General features: G+C 44.2%; 1 protein-coding gene across 1 annotated transcript in view; it reads left to right on the top strand.

The window, feature by feature from the left end:
- Positions 1-24080, top strand: part of FAT2 (FAT atypical cadherin 2) — an 80740-nt gene that overhangs the window by 37816 nt on the left and 18844 nt on the right. Inside the window, exons 9-17 of the mRNA XM_037802051.1 lie at positions 486-696; positions 3382-7440; positions 8950-9146; positions 11727-11880; positions 13871-14104; positions 17150-17533; positions 19696-19910; positions 20944-21081; positions 21638-21781. Of these exons, the coding sequence (XP_037657979.1) occupies positions 486-696; positions 3382-7440; positions 8950-9146; positions 11727-11880; positions 13871-14104; positions 17150-17533; positions 19696-19910; positions 20944-21081; positions 21638-21781 (5736 nt within the window). The remainder of the gene's footprint in view (positions 1-485; positions 697-3381; positions 7441-8949; positions 9147-11726; positions 11881-13870; positions 14105-17149; positions 17534-19695; positions 19911-20943; positions 21082-21637; positions 21782-24080) is intronic.

Raw genomic sequence — 24080 nt, 5'->3', positions numbered from 1 at the left:
TAGACTTCCTGACTCCAGGTTAAGCATTCTTGTGTGTTAATTTATCCTCCTCTGGGCACATTAGTATATTAAAGGCTCTGAGAAGTCCTGCAGCAAAGAAACCTTTCATTTCATTTAATTTTGTTTTAGTGCTCCCCAAATTTATTTGACCACTGAACATTTTTATTCTTGTATAACATGTTAACATCTTGAAAACCTAATATTCTCTGGGAACGTATTTGGAAATACTAGATGAAGTCTCCTTCTCTGCTCATTTTTGCCTTTCTCCTAAAGTGGAATTATTTATTAGAATAATTGCCTAATGATCACTAATTGCTAAATTTATTAAAAAAAGAAAAAAAGACCATAAATTAGTACAAGATTTAAAGGAATAAAGTTAAAATTAGGTATATTTTTCATTGGTATTCTGTTTCATTGACCTTAAGCTAACCCCGCCTCCTCCCATATCATTTGCTGCTCGCCCCATTACTCCTTTGGGCCCATAGGTCCGAGACCAGGAGATGCCCATCAAGAGGAACTTTGTATGGGTGACCATCTACGTGGAGGATGAAAACCTCCACCCTCCCCGCTTCACACAGCTCCACTATGAGGCAAGTGTTCCTGATACCACAGCCCCTGGCACGGAGCTTCTACAGGTCCGAGCCCTGGATGACGACCGGGGAGCCAATGCTGAGGTCCGCTACTCCCTCCAGAAAGGTGAGAGGCCTGGCCCTAAGCTCAGAGCATCTAGCTCAATGGCGTATTAATTATTATAATTAGTATTATTAAATATAATTAATTAGGCATTACCAACCATTACAAATTATCATTAATAATTAGTCAGAGACTAGATAGTATCATTTTTGTTGCATTAATTATTGGTAATTAACAATGAGAATAATGAGAATAATATGAGAATTATATTAATAATTCAATGAGAATAATAACTCCTGGCATTTGTATTATACCTCACAGTTTACAACATACATTGACATACATTTTCTCTTTTAAAGTTGTCTTTGCAACAACTTTGTGGTACAGGTAAAAAAGAACTCCAAGAATGTCCTATACTTCTCCTTCCCCCCATATTCATTTACTTTTTTTTTTTTTTTTAATCTTCATTTTATTGAGATATATTCACATACCACGCAGTCATACAAAACAAATCGTACTTTCGATTGTTTACAGTACCATTACATAGTGGTACATTCATCACCCAAATCAATCCCTGACACCTTCATTAGCACACACACAAAAATAACAAGAATAATAATTAGAGTGAAAAAGAGCAATTGAAGTAAAAAAGAACACTGGGTACCTTTGTCTGTTTGTTTCCTTCCCCTATTTTTCTACTCATCCATCCCTAAACTAGACAAAGTGGAGTGTGGTCCTTATGGCTTTCCCAATCCCATTGTCACCCCTCATAAGCTACATTTTTATACAACTGTCTTCGAGATTCATGGGTTCTGGGTTGTAGTTTGATAGTTTCAGGTATCCACCACCAGCTACCCCAATTCTTTAGAACCTAAAAAGGGTTGTCTAAAGTGTGCGTAAGAGTGCCCACCAGAGTGACCTCTCGGCTCCTTTTGGAATCTCTCTGCCACTGAAGCTTATTTCATTTCCTTTCACATCCCCCTTTTGGTCAAGAAGATGTTCTCCGTCCCACGATTCCAGGTCTACATTCCTCCCCGGGAGTCATATTCCACGTTGCCAGGGAGATTCACTCCCCTGGGTGTCTGATCCCACGTAGCGGGGAGGGCAGTGATTTCACCTTTCAAGTTGGCTTAGCCAGAGAGAGAGGGCCACATCTGAGCAACAAAGAGGCATTCGGGAGGAGGTTCTTAGGCACAACCATAGGGAGGCCTAGCCTCTCCTTTGCAGCAACCATCTTCCCAAGGGTAAAACCTATGGTAGAGGGCTCAACCCATCAAACTCATTTACTTTTTGTCCCCATTTTTCTACTTGTCTGCCCATACACTGGATAAAGGGAGTGTGAGCCACAAGGTTTTTACACAGTCACAGTGTAAGCTATACAGTAATACAATTGTCCTCAAGAATCAAGGATACTGGATTGCCATTCAACAGTTTCAGGTATTTCCTTCTAGCTATTCTAATACACTAAAAATTAAAAGGAATATCTATATAATGCATAAGAATAACCTCCAGAATGACCTCTCAACTCCAATTTTGAAATCTCTCAGCCACTGAAACTTGATTTTGTTTCATTTCTCTTCCCCTTTTTGGTCCAGAAGGCTTTCTCAAACCTATGATGCTGGGTCCAGGCTCATCCCTGGGAATCATATCCCTCATTGCCAGGGAGACTTATACTCCTGGGACCCATGTCCCACAAAGAGGGAAGGCAGCAAGTCCACCTGCCGAGTTGGCTTAGAGAGAGAGGCCACATCTGAGCAACAAAAGGGGTTCTCTGGGGGAAACTGTTAGGTACAATTATACCTAGGCCTAGCCTCTCCTTAGCAAGCAAGAGATTCTTAACTAAATTTTAATAAGATATTTTTTTCATGCACTGGTTTTTATGGTACCCTTCAATTTATGGCAAGTGATAATTGTTTTCTTTTTAAGAAAAAGATTTAAGGTAGAAATATAAAATGGCCTTTTAAAATATTTATTAAATTTAAAAAGTACATCATGTTAAAGGAAAATATTCATTAAATAATTTTATTGAATAGTGAATATAGTGGCTGGATGTTGGAAAAAAACTGGAAAAGTGGTATGAGGTTGCCTGAGGTTCAGGAAATAAAGTTGTTGTGGAAAGGGCATTTGATCATTTCATCAGGAGCCTCAAGATCTGCTATTCTATCCAGTTCCCCCAATACCACTCCTTTCCACTCACTCCCCAAGCCTTGTAAAGGTCATTCCCACCATAGACCATAAAGGGAACATATAAGATGGTGTTTAAAGTCCCTATCAGTTTTGACAGTTTATGACTTTTTATTTACACCTTGCATCTATCAAATGTATAACCAAAGCTGTTAAAAGTTATAATTATATAAAAGACAGTTAAACATTCTGTATAATGTAACTGAAGATTTTCTCATGAAAGACACCACTGAAATATGGCTGGAGTGTGCTTTTCCTACAAAGTAAAAGTCCTCTTTCTCTGCTTCAAAGACCTCATACAACTTTGGTTTACGTTGTGTCCCAGAGACCTGGTGATTAATTGCAGTTGCCATTTATGGAGCACTTATTACATGCACCATATTAGGAATTTTATATGCTATGTATCTACCCTATAGTCACTATATCATGCTAAATTCAGTGGCACAGAATGTAGATTTGGCCCTGTCCAAGTTTTGTGCGATAGCCTCTTTACTGATCTAAAAAGCCTAGCTGGTACTGTTTGAGGGTCCTGTAAACATCACTTCGTCTTGCCTTCTGTTTCAGGTAACAGCGAGGGTTTCTTTGACATCAATGCCATACTAGGTATCATCACTGTAGCCCAGAAGCTCGATCAGGCAAATCATGCCCGACATACTCTGACAGTGAAGGTGGAAGACCAAGGCTCCCCACAGTGGCATGACTTGGCTACAGTGATCGTTCATGTCTACCCTTCAGACAGCAGTGCCCCCATCTTTTCAAAAACTGAGTACTTCATAGAGATCCCTGAATCAATCCCTGTTGGCTCCCCAATCCTCCTTGTCTCGGCTGTGAGCTCTTCCGAAGTTACCTATGAGTTAAGAGAGGGAAACATGGATGGCGTATTCTCTATGAACTCATATTCTGGTCTCATTTCCACCCAGAAGAACTTGGACCATGAGAAAATCTCCTCTTACCAGTTAAAAATCCGAGGCAGCAATATGGCAGGTGCATTTACTGATGCAACAGTGCTTATTTACATAATTGACGAAAATGACAATGCTCCCATGTTCTTAAAATCAACTTTTGTGGGCCAAATTAGTGAGGTGGCTCCATTGCACAGCATGGTCATGGATGAAAACAACAACCCCTTTGTGATTCATGCCATTGATGGTGATAAAGAAGCTAATTCCTTGTTGGTCTATGAAATTTTGGAGCCAGAAGCTTTGAAGTTCTTTAAAATTGATCCCAGCATGGGAACCTTAACCATTGTATCAGAGATGGATTACGAGAGCATATCCTCCTTCAAATTCAGCGTCTATGTCCATGATCAAGGAAAACCTATGCTATTCGCACTCAGGCCTGCTCAGATTATCATCAATGTCAGAGATGTGAATGACTCTCCGCCTAGGTTCTTAGAACTGATATATGAGGTAGCAGTCATAGGCCCCTTTCATCAGGGGATGGAGCTTCTCAAAGTGCTAGCTAGCGATGATGACTCGGAAGTCAATTATAGCATCAACACAGGAAATACTGATGAAGCTGTCGCCATACAGCCCATCACTGGTGTCATATCTGTGCTAAATCCTGCTTTCCTGGGACTGTCTCGGGAGTTCACCATCAGGGCTTCTGATGGCCTGTATCAAGACACTGCACTGGTAAAAATTACATTCACCCAAGCCCTTAACACAAGCTTACGATTTGACCAGGATGTCTACAAGGCAGTAGTGAAGGAGAATTTGCAGGACAAGAAGACATTGGTGATTCTTGGTGTCCAGGGCAGTCACTTGAATGATACCCTTTCCTACTTCCTCTTGAACAGCACGGATATGTTTCGTATGGTCCAGTCAGCTGGTGTCTTGCAGACAAGAGATGTGACATTTGACCGGGAGCAGCAGGACACTCATGTGGTGGCTGTGGAGGTGAGGGACAATCGAATCCCTCAGAGGATGGCTCAAGCACTGGTCATAGTTTCTGTTGAGGATGTCAACGACAATCCTCCCAAGTTTAAGCATCTGCCCTATTACACGATCATCCAAGATGGCACAGAGCCCGGGGATGTCCTCTTTCAAGTATCTGCCACTGACCAGGACTTGGGAGTAAATGGGGCTGTCACATATGCATTTGCAGAATATTACACATATTTCCGAATTGACCCCTACCTTGGGGACATATCACTCAAGAAACCCTTTGATTACAAAGCTTTGAATAAGTATTGCCTCAAAGTCATTGCTCGGGATGGAGGAATTCCATCCCTGCAGACTGAGGAAGAGGTTCTTGTCACTGTGAGAAATAAATCCAACCCACTGTTTCAGAGTCCTTACTACAAAGTCAGAGTGCCTGAAAATATTACACTCTATACACCAATTCTCCATACCCAGGCCCGGAGCCCAGAGGGTCTCCGGCTCATCTACAACATTGTGGAGGAAGAGGCCTTGATGTTGTTCACCATTGACTTCAAGACCGGTGTCCTGATGGTGACAGGACCTCTGGACCATGAGTCTAAGACCAAACATGTGTTCACAGTCAGAGCCACAGACACAGCTCAGGGGTCATTTTCTGAAGCCACAGTGGAAGTCTTGGTGGAGGACATCAACGATAATCCTCCCACTTTCTCCCAGTTGGTCTATACCACTTCAGTCTCAGAAGGCTTGCCTGCTCGGACACCTGTAACCCAACTGTTGGCTTCTGACCAGGACTCAGGGAAGAACAGTGATATCTCCTATCAGATTGTGGAGGATGGTTCAGATATTTCCAAATTCTTCCAGATCAATGGGAGCACAGGAGAACTGTCCACAGTTCAAGAGCTGGATTATGAAGCCCAACAACACTTTCACGTGAAGGTCAGGGCCATGGATCGAGGAGACCCTGCACTCACTGGTGAAACTCTTGTGGTTGTCAATGTATCTGACATCAATGACAACCCCCCAGAGTTCAGGCAACAGCAGTATGAAGCTAATGTCAATGAGCTAGCAACCTGTGGACACCTGGTTCTCAAAGTCCAAGCTCTTGACCCTGACAGCAGGGACACTTCCCACCTGGAGTACCTGATTCTTTCTGGCAATCAGGACCGGCTCTTCTCCATTAATAGCTCATCAGGCATAATTTCCATGTTCAACCTTTGCAAAAAGCACCTGGACTCTTCTTACAATTTGAGGGTAGGTGCTTCAGATGGAGTCTTCCGAGCAGCAGTGCCTGTGTATATCAACACTACAAATGCTAACAAGTACAGCCCAGAGTTCCAGCAAAAAGTTTATGAGGCAGAATTAGCAGAGAATGCAAAGGTGGGGACCAAGGTGATTGAGTTGCTGGCCATAGACAAAGACAGTGGTCCTTATGGTACTGTAGATTATACCATCATCAATAAACTAGCAAATGAGAAGTTCTCCATAACCCCCAGTGGCCAGATCACCACTCTGCAGAAACTGGATCGGGAAAATTCAACTGAAAGAGTCATTGCTATTAAGATCATGGCTCGGGATGGAGGAGGAAGAGTGGCCTTCTGCATGGTGCATATCATCCTCACAGATGAAAATGACAATGCCCCACAGTTCAAGGCATCTGAGTATACTGTGTCTATCCAATCCAATGTCAGTAAAGACTCACCTGTCATCCAGGTGCTGGCCTATGATGCAGATGAAGGTCAAAATGCAGATGTCACCTACTCAGTAGACTCTATGGAGGACCTGGCTGAGGAGATCATTGAGGTCAACCCAACCACTGGTGTGATCAAGGTGAAAGAGAGCCTGGTGGGATTGGAAAACCAGACCTTTCACTTCAAAATCAAAGCCCAAGATGGGGGCCCTCCCCACTGGGACTCCCTGGTGCCAGTACAACTTCAGGTAGTTCCTAATGAAGTATCTTTGCCCAAATTTTCTGAACCTTTCTATACTTTCTCTGCATCTGAAGACCTTCCAGAGGGGTCTGAGATTGGGTTTGTCAAAGCAGTGGCAGCTGAAGATCCAGTCATCTACAGTCTGGTGCAGGGCACCACACCAGAGAGCAACAAGGATGGTGTCTTCTCCTTGGACCAAGACACAGGGGTTTTAAAGGTGAGGAAGGCCATGGACCACGAGTCCATCAAATTGTACCACATGAATGTGATGGCACATTGCTCTCATGAGGACACTAACCTGGTTTCCGTGGTCTCTATCAACATCCAAGTGAAGGATGTCAATGACAATAGGCCTATTTTTGAGGCTGATCCATATAAGGCCTTCCTTACTGAGAACATGCCAGCAGGAACCCCAGTCATTCAAGTAACTGCCAATGACCAGGACACTGGGAGTGATGGTCAGGTGAGCTACAGCCTGGCAGGGGACCCTGGTAGCAATGTCCATCAACTGTTTGCCATTGACAGTGAGAGTGGCTGGATCACTACTCTCCAGGAGCTTGACTGTGAGACCAGCCAGGCCTACCACTTTTATGTGGTGGCCTATGACCATGGCCGGGCAACTCAGCTATCTTCTCAGGCCCTGGTTGAGATCTCCATCATGGATGAGAATGACAATGCTCCCCGATTTGCTTCTGAAGTCTACAGAGGATTTGTGGTTGAGAACAGTGAGCCTGGTGAACTTGTGGCCACTCTGAAGACCCTGGATGCTGATATCTATGAGCAGAACAGACAGGTCATCTGCTATATCACAGGTAAGATACCTTTCTTGGATTGGAGGCACTGGGATACATTGAATAAGGTCTGGTAAGAGGTATCCTAAGACATGGATATTTTTCCTGGCTCTGCCACTTATTAGCAGTGTGACCTTGGGCAAGTCACTTAACCCTCCAGGACCTCAGTTGCTCCATCTGTATATTTGGCATGCCTGTTCTCATTCATCTTCATTCATTACAAGGGATGCTGGTAAGATAGAATTGGAGAGAGTCCTGAATGCCTCCTATAAATGTGAAAGGCCTTATTATTTTAGGTGGTGTAGAAGAAAGAGAAAGGTCATATACTAACTGTTGTCAGTTAGCTTCTGGGAGATGGAGAAGGAACCAGCAGCTGAGTAATTCATGGGAACTGTCAGAGGATTGGCTTTGTAGAGTAGCGTCTTGCTTAGGTCCAGTTGTGAATAAGAGGAAATGCTTCTTCATCCATCACAGGATCTAAGTGCTGGAGTGACAAGGTCCTTAGATATGATTTCAGTCCAATCCTCTTTCACAGATGGGGGAACCAACGTCCAGATAATCTAAACCAAGGTCGCACACAGAGCTTGCATGAGGGCTGGGATTAAAACCCCACCTTTAAGCTGCTTTCTTCAGCAACTATTATGAGCCAAAATTACCCCACTCCCAGTTCAGTGGCTGAACCAGCCAACCAGTGGCTATGAGTTTCTTCACTTCTCAGTGTCCTTTTCTCCCTCCCCAGGTGCCATGTCATCTCATGGCTCCTTCTGCTATCTCATCTGTCTGGTGGAGAGTTAATGAGCCTGAAAATCCAACCAAGAGTCATAGAGTCCTGGAGATAGGCAGGGTCAGAGCTGTTTGAAACACAGAGTCTTTGGAAAATAGAATCTTATCACCCACTGCTATTAGACTTAAAAACACAAAACTCTTAAAATCTCAGGATAATGGAATAAGAAATGTCAACATAACATCAACTCTTGGAATAAATGAATCTTGGAACTCTTGAATTTTGATAGCCATCTAACCACACCCCTGTCAGTGACTGGTGTTAAGGAAAGATAATTGAATAAACCTAGTGGTCCTACTTAATCTCCAATTAGTCTGTGTCCTTGGTTATAAAATAAAACCTCAGAAAGCTTAATGTTGTTGATTACTTCTTGTCCTTCCACTGTTCAAGAGCCCTAGATATTAGAAAGCTCTCAGATAGAATTGTATTTGCTTCCCTTTTACTTCCTCTAATACCTTCCAAGTAACAAAAAGTAAGGATCCCACCCCTCTGCCATGTAGTTTGGAGAGGTGCTTCTGGCATTAATAATTCCATTTTGACAGGAGGCTTTTGCAGCCAGATGGGGCTTCACAACACCAAAGAATTAACTCAGTGTAGGATTCTGGGTCCCTAATGTGCCATTAAGGGAGATATTTTTGCCTTCCCCAGCAATCCTAAAGAAGTGTCAGGTGGTTAGTCATCTATGACACAAAGCCTGGTTCACTCCTATTGCTTGCCTTCTGAAAGCTCTGTCCCATGTTTTTTAGAGGGAGACCCTCTGGGCCAGTTTGACATCAGCCAGGTTGGGGATGAGTGGAGGATCTACTTGAGGCAGACCCTGGACCGTGAGCATGTGGCCAAGTACTTGCTCATCATCACAGCCTCCGATGGCAAGTTCCAGGCATCGGTCCCTGTGGAGATCTTCGTTCTGGATGTCAATGACAACAGTCCCCAGTGCTCACAGGTGAATGTCTGGCGGGGCTTGGGTTAGAGGTGGAGGCAAGGAAACTGGAGGGAGGGGCAGAAGGAAGGAGAAGGAACCAGGGGACCATCTCTGATGCTGGCCATCATTGACCATACTTGCCCCTGCTTTTCCCCCGCTGGTCTCAGGCTAGTGCCCTGGGGCAGGGATCATTCATTCTAGGCAATTTCTTGACCTCCACAGAGATGTTACCAAGCCCTTCAGGATCCATCATCCACACTTCTCCCCCTACAAGGGTCCTGTTCTCTGCAAAACAAATCCAGAAGTAATTTCTGCATTCTCTCAACACAGTCTGCCATGCCCAGTGGGCAACCCCCTCCACTTTTTAGCTTGTCGGCATGGCTCATTATTATCAAATACATCCATGGAGACTCATTCCCAGAGACACTCTCCTACCCCCATATAACCATATACCCACATCTACATGGGTAATATAGACCAATACAGTTGCCCATAACCCTCCTTCAGGCTATACACACACACATGCAGTATGAGACAGGGCAGTTTCATATTTGGTAAGAATACTTTCCTAAAGGCCTCATGTAATTCAACGTTAAATTTCTCATGGGAACAAATGTGAGTGGGGAGTGTGTGTGTGTGTTCATGTGTGTGTGTCAGGAGAGGAACTGTGTTCTGAGAGGGCATAAACTGACAATCACTGTCAACAGTTTTGCTTTTGAACATTTTTTAAAGAGTAAATAATTTTTTAAAGTTATTTTTAATTAGAGGATTAGTAGTTTTACAGAAAAATCCCAAGATAAATACAGAGTTCCTATATATCCCCTCACATACCCTATTATTAACACCTCGCATTAGTGTGGTACCTTTGTTACAATTGATGAAACAATGTTATTGTAATTATACTATTAACTATCGTCTATAGTTTACATTAGGGTTCACTGTTTGTGTTATACAGTCCTATGGTTTTTAAATAATTTTTATTCTAGTAACTTACATATGACCTAAAATTTCCCTTTTTAGCCACATTCAAATATATTATTCAATGGTGTTAATTACTTTCACAATATTGTGCTACCATTACCACCATCCATTACCAAAAGTTTTCCATATTTTTTAAACACAATAAATAATTTTAACTTGTGGGATTTACATTATTTCAAACTTTGCAGAGAAAATTAAACTAGTAACATTTTAATTTCACATCTCAAATTAGCATAATTCAAATTTTCACAAAATTCAGCCATTCTATTTATATTTACATAAAATGCACACTTATATATACACATCTATACATACCCAAAAGATTATCTACAGGCCTATGTACATACACAGATATCTTTGCATATATGCTCATATACACATATGCATATATCTACATACAACATTCATCCATAGTATACACATCCACACATGCAAATATACATATATAATACACACCCATCCACACAATGCTTACATGCATTTGTGTACATATGCCTGCTTACACAAAAATACTTACAAATGCATTAATATATATCCATTCTTCAACATATTGCACACACACATATATACATATGGACACATACTCTGGAACACACACAAATACATATATACTATCACCTTTTCTTCCTCTGTCTTCTAGTCACATATAGGCATAGTAGAAAATGAGGACCTGGGTAACTGGATGCATGGAAAATATCATTGCAAGACCCAAGGTAACCATCTTTGGGTGGTCTCAGAAGAGCAGCCTTTTCAGGGAGAGGATGCCATGCCTTATCCCCACCCCGATCTCAATCCCCCAGTTCATCCTTACCACCAGCTTCCATTCTGCCCTGCCCTGGAAGCAGCTTCCCAGAGGAGAGCCAGGGAAAAGAGGCCTGGGAACCATCTCTACACAGCCCACCCAAGCAGGAAGCCTCCACCCAGAGCATACAGGGAGGTCCATGCTCATGCACACCCCCCAGTGACGGGAGCCAGAATGCTGGGACACTATGCCCAGAGCCAGGAGCTGAAGGAAAGTTGAGTTCTTGGGGAGCTCCAGCCTCTCCCCTGTGGTGCACTCCAACCAGGAGATGATGATACCAACTCCCTACAGGGGAGAGAGGGTGGGGCAGGTGATTGGGACCATTAGGGTCCTGACCTGATTCAAACAGCGAAGGGTCTGTCCTGGGGGGTGTGGGCAGGGAGGTGAACCTGACAGCCTGGCCTTGCCACAGAGGCCAGGGATGCCTGGCCTGGAGAGAGCTTGACCCGACTTCTTCGGGAATGCCTCGTTGTGACAGCCCATCTCATCTACCTCATCTAGAAGCCCCAGGGGGCCCCTTGTGGAGCAGGTTGCAGCAGGTCCTTCTAGCCCTGGGTGGGGGCTCTTGGATGGTGGAACTGCTCTCTCTTTCTCTGTCTTTTCTTGTCATCTTTCTTATTTTTATCTTCTTTTGCCTTGCACGTTTCATCTTATTCTCCTCCCTGTTCCTCTCATTCCCTCTCTTTCCTTCTTTCTCTCACTGTGTCCATCTCTGCTCTCTTAACCACTCTCTCTGCATTTGTCTTCCCTTCTCTGCCTCTCCACAGATCTAAGTGTACCTCTTATAATCTCCTTGTTCTTTGTCTTTCCATCTCTAGCTTCTCTATGCTGGCAAAGTCAGTGAAGCTGTGTCTCCAGGACACCACATTTTGAAAGTTTCTGCAACAGACTTGGACACTGACACCAATGCCCATATCACATATTCTCTCCATGGCCTTGGGGCTGATGAGTTCAAGCTGGATCCCCAGACAGGTGGGTTTCCTACACTGCAGGATGAAGCCAAGAACTTATTTACTGAATTAAAAGCACCCAGCACCATAGGAGGCTCCTTGGAGAAGAAGCAGGAATCCACTTCTTCATCCATTCAGCAGACACAGAGTGAGAACTAGTCTGCCAAGCACTGTCCTAGATGCTGAGGGCATGATCAACAGGCTGACAAGGCAAGATCCAGGTCTTGACAATCCAGTGGTAAAGGCACACACTGAACCATTGAACCAGTGGTTTGAAATGTATTAAGAAGAAAGGGTGCTGAAGGGAAATATGACAGGTGGAATTGGCTTAGGTTTGGGAGCAGGGTGTGGTCAAGCTTCCCTGAATAACTGCTGTCATATGTGAGACCTGAGGACATGGGAGTAGCGAGGAAGGGCATTCAAAGCAGAGAGTAGTATTTATACAAGGAAAGAGCACAGCACATCTGAGCACCTGACAGAGGGCCAGAGACTGGTACACAGAAAGTGAGGGGAGAAGGAGAAGATTGAGGCCCTGGTGTGTGCAGGGCCAAATCCCACCCTTAGAGCCACTGGAGGGTTTAGGCAGGTGAGTGTCATGGTCAGAGACACAAACCCTGCTTTCAAGATGCATATGCAGTGAACTGGGGATAAACCTCTTAAGATCGTTTTGAGGATCATGAGAGGTAGAGAAGGTGGAGGCCAAGTCAGCCGGACACATAACAGGAGCTCAGTAGGCCATGGTCTGCCATTGTCATTACTACTGGTTAAAGAACACAAACCCCAGAAGCAGAGAGCCCTGCAGCTTAGGCTGAGAATACCCTGGAGGGGCTGGGCCATGAGGATCTGGTGGAGAGGACATGGGGGAGCTGCCTCCCTTGGAAGAGCAGCCCCAGCAGAGGTGGGATCCCCATCTTGCTGCTGCAGGGGAGGTTATGGAAATGGGGGCACAGAGGGTCCAGCTCACAGAGGGCCAGCTGCTGACACTGGCTTGGGATCCAGAAGCTCAGAGGTTGCCTTGGAGATTGCTGAGCAGAGACGTGGCTGGTTAGAGTGGTGTCCCAGGAAGCTTTCAGTGTAAACAGGGGGCAACTTTGTCCTTTCTGACCCCATGGTGGGCATGCTGAGTGATCCCAGGCAGGTCACCTAATCTCTTTCTGCTGCTGTTTGTTCAGCTGCAGAATGGATCGGTAGGATCTTAAAAAAACACTGGGCAGTTTTTCTGAATATGGAAATAATACATGCTTGTTGTATAAAATGTCAAACAGTGTACATGTACATCATGCAGAAACTAGAGAGCGCCTATAACCCCTTCCCCTAAAGGTAAGTAGTGTCGGTGAATATTCTGTCAGACTGGTTTTCTATGCATCTCCAAAAATCTCTATATAATTATTTCACAAAAATAGAATACTATTTTGTGACTTGCTTTTTTCACTTGACAGTATCTCAGAGATCTTACCAAGCAGTACCTAAAACTCTATCGTAATTTTTTTTGGTTGAACAGTATTTTACTGTATGACTAGACCATAATTTACTTAACCAGTTCCTTTTTGATGGGCATGGAAGTTGATTTCAGTATGTTGCTATTATTACCAGTGCTGCTGAGAATATCCTTGTGCATATATTTTTATGCTTGGGTTAATTATTCTATAGGTTATAGTCCTAGAAGTAGAATGGTGGCTAAAGGATTTACACATTTTATATGTTGTTAAAAATCGCCCAGTTGCTCTTTTAAAATGGTGTGCCTATTTGCAGTTTGTTGGTGAGGATCTTAAACTGGTGAATGTGGTGGTGGAGTGTGTTTGGGAGAATCAGGGTGGCAGGCAAGTGGGGGGTGGGGGGGATTGTGGTTACAGGCTGAGCCTCTATCCTGACTTTATGTACACAGGACAGACCTCTTTTCTCGATGACAAAACCCTCTCTAGATATCCATAGATATCCATAGATATCTAGAGGGCATGTGCTTGGGTTATGTCCCTCAGAGAAAGCTCACCTGTTGTCATTTCTCTGGCCAGGGGAGCTGGCTACACTCAGAGTCCTCGATCGCGAGAGGAAGGATGTGTACAATCTTGTTGCCAAGGCGACAGATGGAGGTGGCCGATCGTGCCAGGCAGACGTGACCCTCCATGTGGAGGACGTGAATGACAACGCCCCACGATTCTCCCCCAGACACTGTGCTGTGGCTGTTTTTGACAACACCACGGTTAAGACACCTGTGGCTGTGGTATTTGCCCGGGACCCCGATCAAGGTGAGTCCAAAAAGGGATCCGAGGCCATTCCTATTCTGCCATTAGTGCCTGCAGTCACTGTGGGTAAAGTCTGACTCTCTGTGTCTCCCCGGGACTGGCAAGGGCTGCGCCTTCTCCCCAAGTCTGTGGACACTTAGAAGTGGAAAATATTTGTCCACAAACTGAATGCTTAAGTGCTATGTAGCAAAAGATTTTACCAGTGTTTTGAAGCAGGTACAGGGCACTTTGACCTCATGGATCCTTTCCTGCCACTTAGATTTGGAGACATTTTGATTTTAAATGCAAACATTCTAATTAGAAGTATACCAATCAGAATTATTGCAACTCTGATTAATTCGCCAGAAGAAGGGATTTTTTGGAGCAAACTCCACTAAGCCTATTAAATTTTTTGATCAATTTTCTATATAGTGAAGTTGAATTATTTCTAATATTTTACATTTTATTTTTAATGGCATTTTTCTCACAAGGGTTAATTCTTTTATTTTAAAAATTTACAAGGAAAATTGGATTCATCCACAATCTTTTGTTGCATATTATACCAAGTATAGCTTCTATCATCATGAAGAGTTCTTTTGTGGATATATATATATATTATGTTCAATTTTCCAGAGTCAAATTTTAGAATTCAGGTAGTGTTAAAAATGTCCTTGGAGACCCAAAGTATCCAGGTCAACAAAGCTTAATAATGATAATGGTAATAATTAAAATAACAATAAAAATTTAATCAAAACACCCTGCTTTGATTGGCACTGGCAGGGTAAGCTTAAGACTTCCTAGAGGAAGTGAGTTTTAGCCTGAATTTGAAGGAGGTGAGAGATTTTTGAAGAATGCAGGTGTTTTAGGTGGGGCAAACAGTCAGTTCAAAGGCAGGGTAACTGGACCTGGGAGACCTTTGTTTGTGCCCGCGTGTACGCTGGAGTGTGTAACAAGTGCCAAGTGGACAGGATTGTTTGAGATGCAGAGCTGGGTATGGTAGGGAGGATCCAGAGTACATCAGAGCTGGAGTGACCCAAAAAGTCATTTTATTTAACTCTCCATCTAAGGGCTTCAAAGCCTGTCATTGTTCAATCAGCCACCCCTGCTTGTATACCTCCAGGGACAGGAAGCTCCTACTTTCTAGGTGGCTCCATCTCTCCTCAGCACCCCAGATGATTACCAAGGGCTACTTACTTGGAGCCGACACCCACCACCCTATAGCTTCACCCACCAGGCCCTAGTCCTGACCTCTGCAGCCATGCAGATCTCCTAGATCCCCTTCCATGAGCCCATCTGAGGTGGGGAGGTGGTGACCACCTGCTCCAAGCCCAAACCTGCCTTTCTGGGTGGGGCCACCCTGTTTCCTTCAGTTTCATGGTTCCAATCCTGCCTTTCTTCTTGGACACATCCTCTGGCCTTGCACCAGTTCACCATTAACTTTTCCAAAAATATTATTACTCTAGTCCTAATACCCAAATATCCCAGACATGGCCTGACCAGCAACTTCCTTTCTTTAGAAAAATCACAATCTCTCCAGAAGAGTATATATATGGGGAGATGCATGGGATGTGCATTTAGCTTATGTAAATTATTCTCACAGGCAATCACTGCCACCATTCCACTTCGGGGTGTGTGTCCCCACAGGCTCAGGGCCTGCATTCCTCACATTGAGCATTATTCTATTGTTTAAATTTTGGTATTTTTCATACACAATGGCCCCTGCACAAGCCAACTACTTCATCTTTGGTGCATAACCAAAGAAAATATGATCTGAGTCGCCCAAGCTGGTGAAACACTGACTGTTCTGACTTACTAAAAACTTTCCATGGGTGGGTATGTTTTTTAAAACTTTGTATTTGACATAAATACAGATTCATAGGAAGTTGCAAAAACAGTAATTAGAAAACATTCTAAATGTGATTAATCCCACTAATGGAAGGCTAGGGAGGGGGTGGAATGGGAGGATTTAGGCTGTGTATATGTTTCCACAACTGGAAAAAAAAAAAGACAGTCTAAATAGATGACAATTGAATGCCAAGGATGAACTTGAATGGGATTGGAGGATGGAGGACAGGAGGCTCAAAGGGACACAGCTGAGACACAAGGAAAAGGAAATATAGAATGGAAGCTCTGTATCATTGTTGAATCTCTTATACTTCTTAGCTGCACTTAATGGGATTGCATAAAAGAATGTTCTTGTTCATGGGAAGTGTATACGTGAATTATAGTGTTTGTTCAAGGATGTGTGCAGCTAGCTCTCATACGTTCAGAAGACAGAGCAATAGATGATGGATGATAGGGAGGGAGGGAGGGAAAGAAACAGCGATGTAACAGCATGTTAAAGTTGGTGGATTGGGCTATCGGGGGAGGGGGTCAGGGTATGATGGAATTCTGTGTATGGGGTTAGTATTGTTTTTGCAACTGTTCCTATAACTTTGAATTTATTTAAAAAAAAAAAGATTAAAAAAGGAAAAAAAAACAACAGTAATTAGGCCCATGCACCCTTCTACCAGCTTTTCCCAATGGCAACATCTCAGGGAGTTGCTGTACAATATCAAAATCAGGAAACTGACATGGGCACAATACTGTTAACTAACTGCAGGCCTTATTCGGGTTTCATCAGTTTGTACATGTACTCATTTGTGTGTGCATGCATGTGTGTGTGTGTGTGTGTGTGTGTGTAGCTCTATGCAATATTATCCCACGTATGGATTCCTGTAACCACCACCACAGCCAAGAAACAGAATTGTTTCATCATAACCAAGGAACTTGCTGCAGGTGATTTTGATCTTGCACAATTTTTACTTTGGGAGCTGACACTGGACCTAACAACATTTTCAGATAATTTGATGGGTTTGCAGACCATTCCCCTAAGAACTTTCCAAAGAAGTCTGTGCCTCCCCGTTTGGCCCCAGTCAAGAATCCCTCCTTGCTAGGTTCTTAGTCTCCATGCAGCCTGAGCATATTAGCCCCTATGGGAGCCACCCCATGCCCTCCTGGAGGGTTCGCTGCAGGCAGGGCCAGAGTAGGAGCCCTCAGCATGAATCTTGCCTTCCATTTCCCCCACAGGTGCCAACGCCCAGGTGGTTTACTCTCTGACCGGCTCCGCGGACGGGCACTTTTCCATCGAGGCCACTACGGGCGTGATCCGACTGGAGAAGTCGCTGCGGGACAGGCCGCAGGCGGTGCTGGAGCTCACGGTCCGTGCCTCTGACCTGGGCACCCCGACACCGCTGTCCACGCTGGGGACCGTCACGATCTCCGTAGTGGGCCTCGACGACTACCTGCCTGTGTTCCTGACCACCGAGCACACCGTGCAGGTGTCTGAGGACGCCCGGCCTGGCACGGAGGTGCTGCGGCTGGCCGGCCTCACTCGCCGGGGCGCGGAGAAGACAGGCTACCGCCTCGTCAGCGGGAACGAACAGGGGAGGTTCCGCGTGGAAGCGCGCACAGGTGACAGTCAGCCGCGGGAGCCCCGCCCCACGTACACCTACGCGCACACGCACGCACATCTACGCGCACGCGCTCGCGCTCGCGCTCGCGCACACAGAAGCACCTCACGTTGGGAGGGTCTTGGCAGACGTTCAGTTCCTCACGGATGGGGCGAGTTTGCCCCATACAGCACCCTCTAGAGCAGACCTCCTTTGTCCATTGCTCCATTCCCGGCATCTCTCCAGGTACGAGGTCCCTCCTTCCACCCTGGAGCCAGCTTTTGTGGGAGCCTCTGTTAAACTCGCAGGCCCTATCCAGGACTCTGTTCCCAGGACTCAAGGATCCGCTCTCCTTCCATGTTTTGAGGCTCCATGGTCTCAGGTCAAGCTCAGCCCCAGAGGCTGAGGTCTCCCTCCCCTCTGCTGCAGCGGCAAGAAGCACTTGCTGGAATGTAATGCCTGAGCAGCCAGGACAAGGCTGCCTGCTTCCTGCCTAGAGCCCTCTCCCCAAACATCTCGACACCCCTGAATTTTCTTTCCATGAAGATACCTACCCATAGGAAACCATCTCTCTTCTTTTCTCCTAGCCACAGGAGAAGAGTCTCAGTCAGACTCACGGAATTTCATCGAAGGGCCTCAAAGTCTGCCCAGGTCAGGCTGTGCCTCATCCAGATTCCTCTCCAAGGCACCCCCAAAATGGGTGGTCTCCTCCTCCTAAATAGTCAACTTATTGTAGGGCAGTATTTAAAAGTTTTTATTTATGGAAATTTTAAGCATACGTAAAAGTAGAGAGAATAGTAATGAATCCTACGTTCCCATCGGTAATTATCAGCATGAAGTCTTTACCCTTTACACCCACACCCACCATTGCTGTGTTATTTTAAAGCAAATCCCAGACATCATATCATCTCATCTGTAAATACTTCAGTGGGTATCTCTAAATGATAAAGACACCTTTGTTAAACACAGCCACGAATACTATTATCATACCTAAAAGATTATGACTCCTTGCTACTGTCTAAAACCCAGCGAGACAACTTTTTGGATTATCTCATAAATATCTTTTGAAATTGTTTTGTTTGTTAGAATCCCAAAAATGTCCACATATTGCATTTGGTTAATATCCAATTATCTCAAGTCTCTTTTAATCTCCAATGTTTTTCTCTCCCTCTTTTTTTTCTTCCTGCCATTTATTTAAAGAAGAAATTAGGTCCTGTGTCCTGTAGAATTTTCCACATTTTGGATGTGGTTGTGGCTGTATATTTGTGGTTTCATATAACATATGCCTTTATCCCCTATATTTCCTGTAAATGACATTTGGATCTAAAGCCTTGATCATTTTCAGGTTCAGGTTTTTTTCGTCATACAATTCTTCATAGATGAGGCTGTGCTTTTTCTTTTGCTTCATGTCAGGAGGCGCACATTGGCTGTTGGGGTCCTTTTCTGACATGACCCTTGACAGTGGGTACAGGTATTGTCAGCCTGATTCATGAAATATAGAATTCCTCAATTATAGCCTTTCCTCAAATGGTTTTAGCAGCCACTGATGATTATTTCCTAGATATATTATTTTATTAGGGGTTGCAAAATGGTGATTTTCTGAGCCTGTCATTCTTCATGCATTTACTATAAGAATTCTTTTATAAAGCAGACTGTTGTACCATTAAGTATTTGGTTATTCAGGAAAGGCAGCATAACTCTTTGTTTTCTTTTTTACCACATTTTAGGAATAATAAACCTATGCCCCAAGAATTTTTTAACAACTTTGGCTATTCTACAACTCTTTTTACAACCTAAATTCTGCAATTACTAGCTATATGAACTTAGGCAAGTCAGTTACCTGTTAGAAGCATTGGTTAACTCACCTAACTCACTAGAAAATGGGAATGATAACAATTATCATTATGTATAACAGGATTATTGCAGATTTAAATGAGATAATGGAGGGGAAGCATTGCTACTGAGAATGATAATGAAGATGAGAGGAATAGGGAGATGGAGGGGGAGGAGGAGACAACGGAGAGGGGAAATGAAAAGGAACATAAAGGAGGAGATGATGGGGGAGATCTGTCTTTCCCAACCCTGCAGAGCTGCCTTTCCTGGGATATTGGCTCAAGGTCCCTCAGTCTTCTTCCTTTGTGGTTCCAACTACCTCATTGCTCCCATCATCTCTTGTCTCTTCAGGGGTCCTGTATGTCAACAAGAGCCTGGATTTTGAGACAAGCCCTAAGTACTTCCTGTCTGTGGAGTGCAGCCGGAAGAGTTCATCCTCCCTCAGTGACATGACCACAATCGTGGTCAACATCATCGATGTCAATGAACACCAGCCCAGGTTCCCCCAGGATCTGTACAGCGTGAGGGTCTTAGAGAATGCTATCGTGGGTAACAGCATCCTCACGGTAAAAACCCCCAACTTTGCTCTTTGGGGTGCATGGGACAGAGGGATGGACTCCTACCTCCTCCCCCGCAGTCAGCTGTGAGGATGGATTAATTTATCAAATTAATACACTGTGGACTTGACTCTGACTCTTAGCCACATGCCAAACTGTTGCTCATGGCAGAGTGTCTCAGGGCCATATTTGATAAGATTGAGTACTGAGAGAATGGGTCATGGGAGAGGCAAGCTTTGGTAGGAGAGAAAAGAGAGGAGATAGGCCCCAGGGGGCTGCCAGAGGCTCCAAAGCCTGAACTGGACCTGGTCACATCGACTGACATGCAATGCCGGTGGGTGGGGTTAGGGGGCTGAGGGAACACCAAATAACAGAATAACACCTCTTTGCTTTAAACATGTAATTGCTCACTACTGCAATGGAAGGAAACCAAACTCCATATGCCCATGTTCAAGGTTCTCTATAATCTCTGTTCATTCTGTCTTCCAGTCTTATCTCCCTCCACTCTCCCACATGCGCTGTATGTTCCAACCACAAAGGGAGATGTGCCATTCCCCACCATCCTTTGCACTGCTACACCTCCAAGCTCACACTGTTTCCCTTGCTTGGAACATGCACTGCACTCCTAGAAGCTCTACTTATCTTTCAAGGCTTCATGAATCCTTTCTAATCTCCCCAGCTGGAATTCATCACTGTGTTCTCTGTGCTATTATAAGGCTGAACATAATTTGTCCCAAGTTAGAATGACTTATAATAGTAGACATTAAACTTTCTGAGGTCATATTCACTTGGCACATTCCTCAGCACCTAGCAAAGGACCTAGCAGCCTGTCAGTATGAATGGATGAGGAGTGAATGGACCATGCCATGCTGAAGTCCACCTAGAACATGAATGAAGAGATTCTCTTGGCAATGGTGGTCCAGAACTGCCAGCCCAATGCAATAGGTAGGGACAAATCTGTCCCCACTATGCTCCCAGGGGGCAGGATTTCTTTCTGGTCCTTCTTGTCCCTCTATTTATAGCCACCCTCCCTCCACTGCAGGTGTCAGCAACTGATGAGGATGGACCCCTAAATAGTGCCATCACTTATAGCCTGGTGGAAGGGAATCAGCTCGGGCACTTCACTGTCCATCCCAAGAAGGGAGAGCTCCAGGTGGCCAAGGCCCTCGACTGGGAACAGGTGAGTCCTGTGGGAGGGGCCCTATTTGGCCTCATTAGATATGACCACTGCAGGTCCAGAGGATGAATTACAGTCAATGCCCAGACCTCACTGCTTCACCAGACCTGCCCGGGTATCTGCCACCTGTTTTCTCTGTGGGGCCTCTGTGGAATGTGAGGCCAGAGGCTGAGGAGGGATTGAGTGACTTTTAACCTTCCCATAAGGAGCTCAGGCCAGCATCTCGCTGCTGACCAGGGTGATTAGATCATTACAATATCAGGTAGCATTTATTGAGTATTTGCTCTGTACCAGGCACTTTGCTAAATACTTTACGTGCATTAACTCATTTGCTCCTCAAAATAATCTTAGCAGGTGGGTCCTGATATTATTCTACAGAGGTTTAGTCACATAGCTAGTAAATGGTTGAGCTGGAAATAAAACCTAGAACCTGAGCCCTAAAATGCTATGGGGGGAATAGGGCAGTGTCTCCAGTTTATTTTCCCAAATCGTTAGCAATGAACGGGGTATAGAACTGAGGACCCTCAATGCTAACTCTTTCCTGGGCATCTTGGCACAGACTGCTAGCTATTCCCTGAGACTCCGAGCCACAGACAGTGGGCAGCCCCCACTCCATGAGGACACAGACGTCACTATCCAAGTGGTCGATGTCAATGACAATCCACCGAGATTCTTCCAGCTCAACTACAGCACCACTGTCCAGGTAAGCTTGAGCTCCAAAAGATGCTTTGAGCCCATCTGCCTTCTTTTTTTTCCTAGTAGAGGTATTCACCTGTGGTATCAGCCCACCAAAACAATGGCTGTGTCCTTGCCCACTGATACCCCAAAGCAGCACAATCTGCTGAGGGGATTACGAATTAAAAAGTTAGGCACTGTGCTAGGCACGTCCACATCCATTATCTTATTTGGGGCTCACCACAGCCATATGAATTAGGTAGCACCTATTTTTTTTTTTTTTGCAGATTTTATTGAGCTATAGTCACAAACCATATATTCCATCCAAAGTGTGCAGTTTCTCAGAGTATCATCACTTAGTTTTGCAATCATCGTCACACTCAATTTTAGACCATTTTCATTGTTCCAAAGAAAAAAATAACAGACACACAAAAAGAAAACCCTAGACACCCTATATCCCTACCCTCACTCCCTATTATTGACCCCTGGTATTGGTGTGGTACACTTGTTACTGTTGATGAAAGAACATCAAGGTATTACTGTAGCGTGCAGTAGGTAATTTCCCCCCATATACCACTCTGTTATTAACTCTTTGTTACAAGGGTAGCACCTATTTTACAGATATAAAAAATGGAGGCATAGAAAAGCGCCATAGCACTTCAGGGATTTAAGCCCAGGAGCCTTTCCAGATTCCAAGCTATTTCCACCATACCAGTGTTCACAAATGAGATTGGTGATGGCCTTGAGATTCTACAGGGAATTGTCAGGAGTAGTAAGAGATGAGGGAGGTGAGGAAGTGGAAAAGGAAACAGAGTTCTGGGTGCTCCTCGGCTTCAACCAGGGCCACTCCATTTTCACCTGTTTTATATACTGTGGGTTTGAGTTAGGATGCTTTGGCTGCAAATAGCAGGATACCTAACTAAAAGTGCATTAAGTAATAAAGACTTATTATTATTTCACATAACAAAAGGCCCGATGATGGGCAATTCCATTCCAGAATTGGTATTTCAGTAAGAAAACGATGTCAGGGCTCTGGGTCAGATTCTTTCAAATTACCTTGCCTTCTTCCTTGTGGCTGCAAGATAGCTGTGGCAGCTTCAAGCATTGTACCCTTGCCTAACCATTTTCAAAGGCAAACAGAAAGGGGCTTATCCTGAAGATTCTGTTTCTATCAAAGAAGAAAACTTTCAGGATACTGCCCAGTGGAATTCTACAATGATCAGAATTGGATAACACATTCATCCTTAAACCAAAAACTGGTACAGGGAATCAGATTATTAAAGCTGATTTAGACCAATCATAGTCCATTCCCTCTTAGGAGGAGAAGATCTTCCCAAGTCTGAACAAAAGCAGGATTTTGTAAGAATTTCTGTTGGATAGGCAACCATCACTTTCTGCCCTGAAGATGTGTTTGTATAAGCTTCTATGCTGAAGAGAGTTTAACAACCCTTGTGTTAAAGCATACTGAATTCCCATGTTGTAGAACAAGGACTGGAATGATACCCATAAATCTGTTTTTCTTAGTTGAATTCCTAATTGTCATTGAATTTGCTCCTTGGATATGTGTTGCATTGGTCGAATAAACAGGAAACCATTTATAGGTGTTCACTTGACCCTGTGAATCACAAAATTTCCAATGGATACCAGGACTAATTTATATACATGAATCTCAGCTGTGTGATTTTGGGCAAGGTGCCTCTCTCTATAATAAAGGGTATGAACCTTTTGGTCTCTAAGGACCCTTTCAGCCCCAGTGGGCTTTGGTTCTAAGAACCAGCACTGCCCTCAGGAGCTCCTGTCTAGACTGACAAAAGTCAACAGGCAAATCAAAGGCGAGACAGAATGGGTGAGTGTCAACTTGAGGTCTGGTCATGGCCTGGGAGCTTTCAGACAGAGTGCCAAGGATTCCTCCCAGCCAAAGAGAACCAGGGAGACAAGAAGAGGGACCAGGTCTCATTTTTTTTTTTTTTCAATTAAATTCAGTTTTATTGAAATACATTCACACACCATACAATCATCCATGATATACAATCCACTGTCCACAGTTGATAACATAGTTATGCCTTCATCACCACAATCTATCTCTGAACATTTTCCTTACATCAGAAAGAACCAGAACAAGAATAAAAAATAAAAGTGAAAAAAGAACACCCAAATCATCCTCCCATCCCACCCCATTTGTCCTTTAGTTTTTATCCCCATTCCTCCACTCATCCATACACTAGATAAAGGGGGTGTGATCCATAAGGTCCTCACAATCACACTGTCATCCCTTGTAATCTACATTATTATATAATTGTCTTCAGGAGTCCAGACTGCTGGGTTGG

This window comes from Choloepus didactylus, chromosome 13 (genome assembly GCF_015220235.1).
Source record: "Choloepus didactylus isolate mChoDid1 chromosome 13, mChoDid1.pri, whole genome shotgun sequence".
Taxonomy (NCBI): domain Eukaryota; kingdom Metazoa; phylum Chordata; class Mammalia; order Pilosa; family Megalonychidae; genus Choloepus; species Choloepus didactylus.
This window is presented reverse-complemented; position numbering and strand designations above follow the sequence as displayed.